The sequence below is a fragment of the Danio rerio genome, chromosome 17 (assembly GCF_052040795.2).
Source record: "Danio rerio strain M-AB ecotype USA chromosome 17, GRCz13ab, whole genome shotgun sequence".
NCBI lineage: Eukaryota > Metazoa > Chordata > Actinopteri > Cypriniformes > Danionidae > Danio > Danio rerio.
In genome coordinates this window covers 55,236,400-55,250,537 of record NC_141037.1, presented here as the reverse complement: position 1 = coordinate 55,250,537, position 14,138 = coordinate 55,236,400, and the positions used below count along the sequence as shown (strand labels likewise).

The 14,138-nt window shown below is 38.2% G+C and overlaps 2 protein-coding genes and 1 long non-coding RNA gene across 13 annotated transcripts in view; all 3 read left to right on the top strand.

The window, feature by feature from the left end:
* Nucleotides 1–14,138, top strand: part of LOC147840047 (uncharacterized) — a 543,896-nt gene that overhangs the window by 142,994 nt on the left and 386,764 nt on the right. The window lies entirely within an intron of this gene.
* Nucleotides 1–14,138, top strand: part of fcf1 (FCF1 rRNA-processing protein) — a 178,250-nt gene that overhangs the window by 72,762 nt on the left and 91,350 nt on the right. The window lies entirely within an intron of this gene.
* The window catches only part of mthfd1b (methylenetetrahydrofolate dehydrogenase (NADP+ dependent) 1b), a 51,412-nt gene that overhangs the window by 11,984 nt on the left and 25,290 nt on the right, over nt 1–14,138 (top strand). For all 11 annotated transcript variants that reach the window (XR_015512426.1, XR_015512425.1, XR_015512432.1 and 8 more), the window contains 4 exon segments: nt 1,001–1,112; nt 4,858–4,985; nt 7,806–7,903; nt 13,926–14,099. Coding sequence is in view for 2 of the 11 variants with exons in the window: in XM_087288512.1 (XP_087144638.1) it covers nt 1,001–1,112; nt 4,858–4,985; nt 7,806–7,903; nt 13,926–14,099 (512 nt within the window). In the remaining 9 variants the exon portion in view is untranslated.

The following is a 14,138-nucleotide window of genomic DNA, read 5'->3' as shown; positions in this document are numbered from 1 at the left end:
CTTACAGTAGTAGTTATACACTTGGGAAAATGGTACATATTTTTAACTATATATATATATAAAGTTATAGTCATTAATAAAATAAAAGTATATAATACATATTAATAAAACTTAAGCAATCTGCAACCTCGAAATGAAAGTACAAAGACTGCCACCTGGTGGTGCAAAGAGAAAACTTATTGATATGAACTTTTTAGATCGCTTTAGTACAAATTGTGTATAATAGAAATGCGTTTGAAATATGTTTTGACAGTTAATATGCCAGTGATTTGATGCTTCACAAAAGTTGCAGACGCCTTTACCAATATGAAAATGCTTTTGTAAACAACCAGTTATTCTTTACACCGATTAAAAAATTGGCTACTATAATAAAGAAAATCTTCTCTAAATGTAGAACTAAATACATTGATATGCATTGAAATACATGATGAATACTCTTGACGCATGAAAGAGTAAAGCCTGCAGCTCCCAACACATGTGTAAAGTTATTGCGTGTCATATTTAACAAACCGTTTTCTGCTAATTTGATGTTATTTTGCTCACATGGATAATTGAATATTAATCAGATGATGTCATTACGCTGCTGTGCCGTCAGCCAATCGTTGCATTGCTGATCATGATTTCGAGGATCGATAGATCTGTCCTTCACAACACACGCAGCGATCTCAGATCAGCTTATCCAGACATTCTAATCTGATTCGCGAACTTGTTTGAAGAACCAAATAAGCGAGAGATCAGTTATCAAGATTGAAAGATCCAGGATCTGCCAAATCATCTTAGATCATTTAAGCGAGGTACAAAGAACAGACCCCTGGTCTGAGAGCAGTTCCCCTATCACAGTGGTCAGGTGGATGATGAATAAGGAACACATTAACAAACCAAATAACATATTCGAATGGTGTCTTAACTTTATAACCGGAAAGGACAGAAATGGCAAAAGATATGTCAGCAAATTCTGTCTGGCTCTGCATTTGTTACAGATGTTGTTTATTTGCTGTAGGTGGGAAAGGCAGACATCCTGGTGACTGGGATTGGCAAACCAGAGATGGTGCATGGAGATTGGCTGAAGACTGGTGCTGTGGTCATTGACTGTGGAATTAACACTATCGCAGGTGCTCTTTACATTCAACTCAATTCATTTTTTTAACTTATTTTTATACCACTTTTTTACATTGTTGAAGCAGCTTAACCAAAATGCAGAATAGAAGCATAACAATATCTGAGAGTGTGGAGCAATCCAGCAAATCAGTCTGGCAGAAGAGTAGTGTTAGAATGCTGCTGTAGCATTAGTTCAGTCAGTCTTTATTCATTTCCTGAAGGCAATTTGGTTGCAGCATACAAGCAAGTCACACACAATACACAAAAGTACATCATACAATACAAATTCTACCCTAAGTTTAAAGACTTTACAGCTGATTGGATGAATAAAAGTTTAAAAAGATTAGTTTTACTAATAGGAGTTCTGTATCGAATACCAGAAGGGAGAAGATAAAACTCGTGGTGCATAGGATGGGAATCATCTAACAGAATACTCTGAGCTTTACTTAAAACATGACTATGGTATAACTGAGCCATGGGCATCTGTTTTCTCCCTGTTATTTTTCCTCCTAGGTTCACAATTTTCTCCAAACAACTCTTATTTTTCACACTTAGAGAATTGAACCTACATAGCAAAGAAAAAGATAACGGTGACTGAATGCATAAACTGTAAAACATGCACATGAGTGATTTATCTATACCAAAAGATCTCAATTTCTTTAAACAGTATAATCTTTGTTGCTTAGTTGAATGAAAACTGCTTCAGGTTAGTATAAATGTCATTGTTGAAGTTTTTTTTTTTTTTTTTTAAGTGAACAGATTAATTCAGTTCACTTTAACACTTTAGTCACTGCTGAAGGACAATCCTCTGAAAAGCAGCCAAAACCAAGCAAACCAGAGGTGACAGGGAAAACAAAGATACAAAGATATTATATTTCAATTAAATTTATGTAATTCTTGCAATTTTGAGCTCAATGAATTAATAACAAAAGATTAATTTTATGAAAAGTGTTAACTGAAGATTAATCAATAATAATTAACTTTAATCCAACAGAGCATGTGTTTAAGGGTGCTTTCACACCTGCCTTATTTAGTTCGATTGAATCGCACTAGAGTTCGTTTCCCCTTTTGGTGCGGTTCATTTGGGCAGGTGAGAATGCAGCAATCGTTCTCGAGTGCGCACCAAAAGCGGACCAAATAAGCGTACCGAGACCTGCTTGAAGAGGTGGTCTCGGTACGCTTCCAAGCGAACAATGTAGCGGTTCGTTTGTGGTGAGAATATGATCCGAACTAAAACAGGTCCAACCACAAAAAGTACTGCCTGTTTTGGACTAATTCAGCTGCCGTAGGCTGATGCGCTGTGCATTATGGGATATGGAGGAAAAATATTTGTTGACAGCACTTTACCAACAGAGAGAGAGAGAGGGGAAAACATTACCTGATGGATCGTTGGTAATATTTCCGCAAGATGACCATGTAGCTAAATTAATTCACGTCTCCTCCTGAAGTGACGAGCGATGCATTAAACACTGTTTTCCAGCCGCGGCTGCGCTTCATTTTCGTAATGTATAGTTTGTCTAAAGCAGGGAAACAATCAGCCAGCGCAGTCGTCCATCCAGAGTAAAAGGTTTTGTTTACCTGCGGGAGTTCATTGGCATTTTCCCGCACGTGAATTCTGACCAATCAATAAGCAGTTTAGGAAATATGTTCAACAACATCTGGCCAATGAGAGATGTGGATTTTGTCAGATGACTGCATTTTGGTTCGTTTCAACTGGTTCGGACCAAAGCCAGCAGTGTGGTGTGAAAACGACCCAAAGACAGCAGAAGATGCAACAATGTATCATTTATTACCCTTGGTCCAGACCAAATGAAGTGAACTACAGATGTGAACGCACCCTAAAACATTAAATATTGTGCAGCATTACAGATCTATGAGAGAAAACCTTTATTTTCATTCAATGTGTAGAACTACTTTAGTGTATTTGCTACACTGTTGAGCCTCAGGCTTCCAGTTGTTTAAGACTATTAACATTCTTTATCCAGGCACATTTATCGCCTATACAGGCACTTGGCCAATTTGATGTCAATATATAGTCCAGTCAAACCTGCTTGACAAGTGTTCTGGCACTGTACTGGTGATAACAAATCTCAGGAGAGTAATATTGTGGTTATTATATTAATGAATTAAAGAAAAGCTATGGGTTTAAAAAATAAATAAATAAAATATCTTTGTTAACTGAAAAGAGACAAAATTCTCAAATTAAAAAAATAAAACAGAACAATACCTGCAACAGTCACTGAAATAAAATAATAGTTAGCGATAATAAATAATTTTTTCAGAATCAGTAAGCACTCATTCTGTGGTGGAAACTCTGACCTGAAAGTATTATTGAAGTACCTTTAGCCATGAATACATACAAGAAACTTGTTCTACCTTCATTTGCCAAAACAAATGTAACTAGGCATGGTTAATCACACTTACAGTATCTTCAATATGAAAAATATTCTGAATTTTTTAGATTTTTTTTTTTTACTTTTATTCATTGCATTAATCTGGTTTTGGATTCAGTGTTTGTTCAAACAAATAGTTTTATTACTTAGAGGTTTGCACAAAAGTTAATATAAGTTGTGCACACACTAAACTTTGCTCTGGGCGACATTGGATATGTTCTGTTGGCTCTGTTAGGGCTGGGACACACCAAGCCAGTGGTCAGTCAATGGGCTTCATCAGTCGTAGTTGGTTTGGTGTGTTCCACACAGCAGATTAACATCAGATCACGTTGGCCTGATTCAACATCGACATCGGACCTTCAACTGAAGAGAATGTTCTGACTTGTTATTCAGCAACGAATCAGAGCACAAGTGTGATGTAGTGAAGTGACATAGCAAGTAAACAATTCAAGTCTAGAAGGAACACAAAAACACTGGCTGTAATCCCAAATATCTCCAAACAATTGGATTATTAGACTCGGAGATATTTGCACAAGCGAATCCCTTCGTGGTTGGTGACAGTTATTGTGATAATAGTACAACGCTGCTTTGTTTACGTTTTGTGCGTGGAAGTCGCGGTCGAAAGTTCAGTTTCTCTTTGCAGAATGAGAAAGCACACTACTGCCCCCCCTGTGGAGCAGAAAGATATGTCCTCTTGTGCAGGCACAGAACGCAGCTCATTTGTCGACTTTCATCCATTTGGTGTGTTCACGCGCAGCTTTTTCCAATGAGAGTCGACAGCACAGTTGGGTTTTGTTGGTGCTAGTTGTTTGTCGTTGGCTTGGTGTGTCCTGGACCTCAAACTACTATTACAAAAAGTACAACTAAAATTGATTTCTGTAAATCGAAAATAGAAAAATGTTAACAAAAGCGAACACAAAACTAAAACTATTGATGAATCAAACTGAAATAAACTGAACAGCAAGTTTAAAAATAGAATTGAAATGAAAGATAAAAATATAATAAAAGATAAACTATAATAACCGTGGTACAGATGATAATATACATAATTCATGTTCCCATTTAGATATGCTTAGCGTTAATAGCAGGTTTGTCATGTCCCAGGAGAGAATCCTGAGTTTGGAGATAAATGAACCCAAGGCCCGGTCAATAAACATATAAGGGGATCCGAGATCAGGTAGGTCTCGAGAGCTCCCCTTAGAAAAGGGAGGGGAAAAAGCAGATTAATTAATTGTAAGCTTTGATCAATCTGATTGGATTATTACTGATTACAGATGAGCAGCCAGTCGTGTTCAAACATATCATGTGCTCCTCTCGCAATTATTTTAAGAAACTTCTCTAAGTTTTCTTTTTCTTTTATCCTCAGATAGTAGCAGGCCAAGTGGGAAGAGAGTTGTTGGAGACGTTCACTATGACTCTGCCAAAGATCGAGCTGCGTTTATCACTCCTGTGCCTGGAGGAGTTGGCCCAATGACTGTAGCCATGCTCATGAAGGTACATTTATTCCTGTTTCTTTTGAAGATATCTTTACGCTCACAGCAGCACATCTGCGTTTAGCACACTAATGGCCAGACTCACAGCTTGCTTTAGTGCAGATACTCTTTTACATTTTAAAGGGCCATGAAACCCCCTCGTTTGAGCAGGGTGTTTTCACACCTCTACTTTGGAAAAAAGCCAGAAAAGTGGGCGTGTCCAGCTCTGTTTAGGGGGGAGTGTCGGAGGAAGAAAAGAGGCACGGTGTGGGAGTGTCTATTTGGGCACGCGACTGTGTTTACATGGGCATCTGTAGTCGAATTATTTGCCAAATTATTAAATGGTGGACTTTAACTGTCTTTCATTAAGAGAATTCATTCATGTCCCTCGCGACAAACGAGATATTTGATTCGAGGAACTGCTGTAAGCGTGTATTTTTCATGCAATGTTTGATACCGCACGGCGAATGAGAGAAAAAAAACCTCAGCATTTCCTGGAAACTTAGATGCACACGGCAGGTAGCATCAGAAAGCCGCGTGTGTTATTCCGGTCACAAAATGCTGTAAAAATCCTACACGAGGTTAAAAATTGGTTGTAGTGCTAACATGTTTACACTCGGTGCAATAGTTTGTTCGATACGAACAAACTGAGTAAACAAAGAGCACTGGTCGCTCACTTACCAAATCTGTAGAGACAGGACAATCACCAGCAACTAGAGCCGCGTCTTTATTAAGAGGAGACTACAAGCGAATCTGGATCTCAGCGTTTGCAGATGAGAACAGCTCTTAGGTAAACAATAATCCTCCTTAGACACGTAAGTTATTGTTGTCGAGCGTCGCGTACACTGTTAATCCACACGTGACTCTGAGCTCTCACAGAGAGAAAATGAAAACGAAACTTAACTACAGCAAACTATAAAAGCAACACTTCACACTTGTTTTGCCAATACATCGTGGCGTCTCTGTCGTCTAAACACTGTGACAGTAATGAATATTAATGAAGTTGCACAATAGAGCGCGCTGATTGGTTTGAACCAAGCCTTACTCATGCATTAATGCATCACACTGTAAGACGTAATAAGACTCACTCTGGCACAGACGTCCAGTCTGCACGCTGGAATACACGCTATTATGTCATGACCGTGACGCAGCTTCAAAAATTTGTTTCAAACCGGAAGTACGAATTTGCTTTAAATAACGCAAAAACAACCAATTTACACTTTTTAGTGAAATATAGGTGTCCTAATAGTGTTTTTTAGCAGTGTGGGACACATATATGACTGTCAACAGCTCAAAAAATGTGTTTTGGTGTTTCGTGACCCTTTAAAAGATACTTGTCAAGGTTTATTGAAGACATGGAACAACGACAGGTTTGAAGTAGGCCTGTCAATATGGCTGAAAACCCAAATTCAATTTTCTTTCTTAAATTATACTTAATTTCTATAATATTTAACATTCTAGAGAAAAGTACTGTACTGTCTTCTATGCCCTCAAGATGGAGTAAGCAAGCAAATTAAGCAAATCGAAACTAAATTAATGATTGCATCTTTTATTAAAATAAATAGATACCCACTTTTTAAAGTGCATAAACTTTCAAACAACTGTTCTTAAATAAAAACATAATTTCCTTAATGGGCATGTAAGGGAAATTAGGAATAATGTAAACTGAGTACAGAACACTTCTAGCGGGGTTCAAGAGACATTATTTACATTTAGGAAAACTCCAAATTCCAGGTCGTCAGGAACACAGCATAGGTTATAAGCCATAATAACCATGTTGGTTACATCATCAATATGCATCTCGTGTCTTGACATACCAAGACAATCAAATGTGTAAACAAAGGGGAGTCAGGTGACAATGGAGTGAGTATCCACGTGCAGCTTTATTCGGAATCGGGGTCAGGCAGGCAATGGTCACAATCAGGAGCAAATGTTAGCATAAAGGGCAATCCAGAAGCGTAATCGAGGTCACAGGCAAAGACATGAATACAGGCAGCAGACAACATAAACAAGGGAACAAGACAAGGGTCAAACGCAAAACGACTAAAGGAGAACACTTCGTAATGTTACAGGTAGAATCCAACAAGTCTCTGTGTGTGTGTCAAAGTGAGGTGTGTAAATAGTCCTGGTCATTAGTCCTTATGATAATCAGCTGTGTGTGCGCAATCATGGATAACCTGGAACTGGTGTGTGTGTGAGGTGCATGACGGGAGTTGTAGTTCCTTGTCAGACTTGTAGAACGAATGTTCTAAAGTGTATAAGGGTTAGATTGCTGCTCATCATTACAGAATGGGTATATTTTAAACTAATCTGACGAATATTCGGGATTTTAATTCTTTTCTTTTCTATACTTTACAAATAAGCACTTGTGTTCATTCATTTCATTCATCCTGTGTATGTCAGCAATGTGTAAGCAGTTGGACCTGCATAGATGCATAATTAACACTCTCTGCCCTTGACTTAAGACCTTCTTTCAGTTGGTCAATGGTGCAGTCTACTTTAGTTCCTCAAAATAGCAACGCGCCAACAATGTGCCTTAACACCTCTATTTTACACACATGAGTCCAGAAACTGGCACAAATTGATTTGCTATTTAAACAACATGGCACAAAATGTGAAAACTACTGTTGAGCTGGTCTGAAAATAGGAAAATAGCAACTAATTGTCTTGCATCTTAATGCTCCAGGTGTATGATGGGCTGCTACTGTCTTTACGATATTCATCAATAGCTTTCTTCTCAGGACATTTTACACCTCCTGAAGCTGAAGTATTTGAAATCAGTGTAGTATGTGGATTTATCATGGATCATATACATTTCAATGTTTGCTGCTTTATTTCTCAGAACACAGTATTGAGTGCCAAGCATTTCCTTCAAGCACAAAAACCTGGGAAGTGGACCATAAATTACCCCACACTCAACCTGCTGCGTCCTGTTCCCAGGTTAGAAGGTTTTCACTCATGACAACTCTTGGGATGGTTTGTAAATTATGTTTTTAATGTAATTAGAACATGCATAAATTTGGTCTTGGTGGGTTAGTTCTGCTACGCTGCTGCTAAAGCAGTAGTCGGCTTGCTTGATTTTAAAGCCTGATCAATAAACGAATGAGAACATTCTGCTACTAGAAAGAGGAGGACCTGCCTTAATAGCAGATCTACTTGGCAGGTGGTGCTGGGGAGGCAGAGGGCTAGAGTTATTTATTTATTACATTTATTTTTTTTTTAAATTGTCAAACTGGTTTACAGATGAAGGTTTATATTTTTATTAACTAAATAAAAATACAATTATAACAATACATGAACTCCCAATCATTCAATACACTTTCAAAGAAAGAAAATAAATGAATATATAAATAATACATAAGCAAACAAAAATAATCAAATGAAATAAAACGGCAATAACATGCTAGTCTATATACCATGCGTCAGTGTCCATCAATTCAGCAAAGGAGTCACAGTCTAGACCAGGGGTCTCAAACTCAATTTACCTGGGGGCCGCAGGAGGCAAAGTCTGGGTGAGGTTGGGCCGCATAAGGGATTTCACACAAAAAAAGTCCTCAAATGTCATTATTAACAGTTTTAATTATTTTTTCTGAACATGAAGTGTCCTGAACATTAATAGAACATTGAGTGAAGATTATGAACAGTTCTTCTGAACATGGCATCTTTTGCCTACTTCTTGCTGCCAGAGACTTGACAGCGCTTCTTCTCACAAATCTGAACCACATTTGGCTTTAGAGCGGAAGCAGTTGAGACCCTCAGTATGGCTTGAAGATGATCATCATTAAGTCTAGACCTGTACTTTGACTTATTGAAGTTCAAGGTGGAGAATAACTTCTCACACAAATATGTGCTCCCAAAAAGGCCAAGTCCTAGGGAAAAAAGTGGGGGAACTCACTCAAAACTTCCATTCCCTCACCTAAAAAAAAAGGCGTATATATGTATAAATAAAACACCCCCGCCCCACTCCAGTCACATCAGTCTGTACCAGTCTGTATCTACCTATAATATATATAAGAAAGGGCTAGAAATTAACTTTTTTACTTGGTAGCACCGGTGCTCCCAACTTCAAATATTTAGGAGCACCAAAATAAATTTAGGAGCACCAGAAAAAATTTAGGAGCACCCACCAAAACTGAATGAGCACCGCTGCAAATTGGTTTTTAAAGGATTTATTGTATTTTAAAACAACATCAATAGGACTGACAAAAACCAGAAACAACTATCTAACTAATGCTGTGAAGACATTGATATTTGTGTGCAATAATTCCAAAATGAATGTCTAATAATTAGGCCATAGAATATTAATGATGATAAAAAATGACAATAATAGTAACAATGAATTCCATTTCTCATTATGATACTGCCTTGAATGTGCATGAATATAGGTTATCTGCTATAAAAAGTCTGTTACTTTATGAAAAATAATTGTAGTTTGCATCAAACAAAAATGAAGCATTGCAGTAAGAAATATTTATTTTGTACTGCTGTTTTTATATGCATGTCAATTTAATAAATAATATTTCTGCTACAAAACAAACAAAAGATTATAATAAATCATTCAATTCAATGATGAAAGCTGCAAAGCAGTCATCAGTAAATAAATATAAAAATAATATACACCTCAAAAAAGAATAGACAAAGGAAAGAAAGTAAAGTCTCACTTCTATCACTCTTTAAAAGTTTTGGTTTCAGTTTGTGTCAATTTAAAGGTTCAGTCTGAGCTGATCTTCATGTTTCTGTGTTAGTGGAAAAGCAGGCGAGTCAGCCGACCCAATTTATGAGCAGGCAGAGCAGGATTCTTGCACGAACCGTCCGCACAATACCGGTCTTGGTTATGAGCCGCAGTTTCAGTGTAAACTTAGTAAAGGCGAGCTTCTTTGGCGATGATATGTACAGTATTAGATTTGACTTTTAGCGGACATTTGCGCTGAACACGCAGTGAATGCAACGCATGGAGATTCGGGCGCCTTCTCCAAGAAGCGCGTACTCGATTGATCTCAGCTGGTGGATCATTATTCACCACGTGACGTGTCATGATTGCTCTCATCTGCGCCTCAATTTTAGGTGGGGTTTGCAAACCTGTGGGCTTTAAGTTTTTACTCTTCAGTTCAGCCGTTTGCATTTCCCGTGGTCATTAAAGCTCCTTCCCTGTCATCTGACAGCGGAATACCTTGAGTGATTGACAGCTAATATGAACCAATATAGCGGCAGGGAAGAGCGATTCAGCACGTTTTTAGAAAAAAACAAAACAGGTCGCACTACAACCATTATCAGCAGTCGCACTAATCCGCCCATATATATTATGAGGTCGCATAGATTAATTTTCGGGCGCATATGCGACCAAAATGGTCGCAATTTCGAGCCCTGTAAGATACAGGCTGTAGCTAGGTAGCTAAGTGGCAGGCAGGGGCGGGAACAGCTTACCTTGGTTCTGGCCGGCGCGAGTTCCCGTCACAGCGTCTAACAAAGGGGCGGGGTACGTGGTGACGCCACCGGCATCCCCGCCCCTTTGTTTACACGGCGGGCGGGGAATGCCAGTGACCGCTGTGTACGGATAGAATCAGCGGAGCGGGGAGCACTCTCTCTCCCCGCTCCGCTGATTCTGTCAGTGTACAGCGGTCGGCACAGGCCACAAAATATTGCACTGAGAGCCGCAAATGGCCCGCGGGCCGCGAGTTTGAGACCCCTGGTCTAGACAGTCAAACACTTTGCAGAATTACTTTACAAATGATTTGACACCAAAAAAGACGTTCAGTACACTCACATATGCCATGAAATAAAGTTTCCTTCTCTTGTAGAGTGCTAGGGTTCTATTTTGGTGGTCCATGCGCAGAGCGCAAAACGCAGGGCGCAAATGCTTTCAGGGCGTGTCAGGACGCGTTTTTGCAAATTTAAGGACGGGAAATCTGCCTTGCCCTTCGGCGCATGGTCTAAAAGGGTTGAGTTTATTTTCTTAAATAGTTATAAGTGTGTTTTAAGAATAAACCAATTAGAGTCTCATCTCCCATTCCCTTTAAGAGCCAGCTGCGTCGCGCCAAGAGCGCATTCGCTATTTACAGGACGCAAAGTACGTCTAAGTGGAAAAAATGAGCATTTCACAAGCAAACAGTTAACAGTTTTTTTTAACAGAAAACTGTTAAACAGAGCATCTACTGCGTGAGAATGAGAGATAATGGATCTACTTTCGCTCTTGGATAGGGAAACCTTTACGCACAGACATCAGTTAGCCTATAAACAATTCATTTTGTTTGTTAAGCGCAAATATTCGTTTCAAAACTATTTCTAAATTCAGTTCTAATTTCCAGCAAACGAATAAATGAACAATAATCACAAAATGTGCTCAAAAACCTGAGTTTTATCCTAAAACACATGCTGTGCCCCATATGGTCTAAAACCTGACAGGTGGGCAAATCTAAGCTTGTTTTTAATAAAACAAATATAAAAATGTATATAATAAATAATACTGCTAATAATAATAACATTATACAAAAGCAAATTGTTATGAATGAACTGAAAAAGCCTCCCGAGATGAAGAAGACATAAAAGCAGTGATTTTTCATATTTATGTGGGCTAGAAAATAATATGTTTTGTAATATTTTAATCCTTTATATTTATATTCTATATCTATTCTTATTATATCCTATATATATCCTTAATATTTACATTTTTTCATATGTAAAGATATTTGCCTATTGCTCTCTTGTGCGTATTAAGCAGTGTGTAAGCGAGGCGCAACTCTGCGCTGGAGTTTAGACCGGGTTAGTTTTGGTCTAATGAAAAATCTATTATAGTTTCTCAAAATAGCAACGCGCCAGCAGTCCGCCTCAGAACACCTTCCTTTTTAGACCAGAACGCCTATGGGCGCACAAATGAGCACTAATGCATTTGCTATTTAAACAGCGTAGCGCAACGCCTCAAAACCACTCTTGCGCCAAGCTGAAACTACCAAAAGACTACTGCGCCACGCCTTGCGTCACACTGCGCCGGGTGTATGATAGGGCCCATAGTGTTAATACATAATGCAGTGATTCATGCTTTGTTTTAATTAGCACAACATTATTTTAAAAGTGGTCTTCGAGTTGAATTATCTAGTTGCTGAAGCTTTTATCACAATATACGATATTACTGTGATATTAACCCAAGCTGAATAAATGATTATCAGGTGTAACGACCAAAAAATACTTGGTGTTTTAGAGTAAATATATATATTTTAATCGAATAGCAAATTTCCAAAATACAATAGGTAACCCATTAAAACAAAGTCTGATTAGTAGAAGTTTAGTTGGTTAGTTAGTTAATACATTAAAGGGCACCTAGTTTACCCCCTTTTTTTCCAGATTTAATATGAGTTTTTTTTTTTGTCTACACAATGTGTCTGTAAAGTTTTAGCTGAAAACACCCATCAGATTATTTATTATACCTTTCAGAAGTTTGTGATTTTTAGCTCTAAACAGCTTGTTGCCGTTTTTGTGTACTGTGCCTTTAATGCTAGTCCTCCCTGCCAGCCGTTTCCACGTGCCTGTCAGTGTACCTTAATCTTTGCCCTCGACTGCGTCTCACTTAATGGCCTCGCATAACGTTTGTGAGAAAATACTACAGTAAGAACTTTGTTTATTGAATGATTACAAAGGTCACACACATATACACACACACACACACACACACACACAGCACAGGTGTTAAGCTTTGCACTGTTTTTGCATGGCAAATGTGACAGGATACAGGCTAATCTCCATTGCTGTATGGAGATCTGTTATGTTGAAAATAAAAAAAATAACAAAATAAACCTGATTTAACATCCACAAACCGGGATTGAAGCGTCTTCTTTTATAATTGTTCTGACACGCGGCTGTGCTGATGAAGTAAAGAGGCTAAAATCGTTGTAATTCATTATGCACATACAATGTTTTAAAACATGTTAAACTTGTAAAACTCACTCTTGATCACATTTGATGATGATTGGTGATCCTAGCAAACTGAACAGACCTTTTATTCCCGGTTGCTTTGCGCATGTCCTGTCTTGTTAGTATGATTAGACATGTTACTACGGAGACATGTTAATACGCAGCTGTCTATCAATTCAGTGGGGAGGGGAACTGCACTCCTAGGGGGAGCATGAGCTGTCGCTCCTCCTCCTGTAAGCTGTTTTAATGCGTACACCAACCCCACCCCTAACCCTACCCCCAGTGACATCACTCGTAGAAGAAGTGCAAAAAAGGTGGAGCTCAAGCTTAAGCTCCCCCTCGCTGGAGCTCAGCTCTCCTCAAATGGCTCTGCAGCGAGCACCACTTGTCAAAATGGGAGGGATTTGAATCCTATTTTAACGTCAGGAAATAAAAAAAAGAGACTTATTGCGTTTATATCACCCCAGTATGACTGTTGACACATTATACCTACACACAGTTCTGTCTTAATAGCTTACAAAAGATGATTTTGATCATAGGTGCCCTTTAAGATGAACAACAGGGAATAGCTATATTATAGTAATATGTTAAAGTTCATAAAAAATACAACTGAATTGTGTTGGAACCTTGCTGTAGAGAGTTAATGAGCAAAAAAGACCTATAAATAGCCATCAAATTTTCAGTGCCATACATCAGATTAATGAGAAATGTAAAATAATATAGAAATATTAAATTATCCCCAATATATCGATCTGAATATTCTTTAAAAGGCACTTTAAAAGTTTAATTAACAAATACATTTTCACAATTTCACATATTAACTTGCCCACAATATCAATATTGTGCATACTCATTATGACAATATAATGATTTAATAAATATTAGCATATTTCTATTTGAAAGCTGAGATCTGATGACAGATTACAATGGGCAAAAAAGAAACAAGTACTCTATCAGCTTTGAGAAATTGAATTTCTAAGTAAATCAAATGCTGTTCAGTATCAGTTTTTGTTCTTGCCAGTGTAATAGCTGCATTTGTTGTTATTTTGTCATACAGTGATGTGGCCATCTCTCGCTCCTGTGTTCCTAAACCCATCGAGTGTCTTGCTAAGGAAATTGGTCTTCTTTCGGATGAAGTTGAGCTCTACGGCAGGACCAAGGCCAAAGTCCAACTAAAAACCATTGATCGACTGCAGACTCAGCTTGATGGCAAATATGTGGTTGTAACAGGGTAATTTGATTCTCTGTTTACGTTTATTTTTTTCCTTGG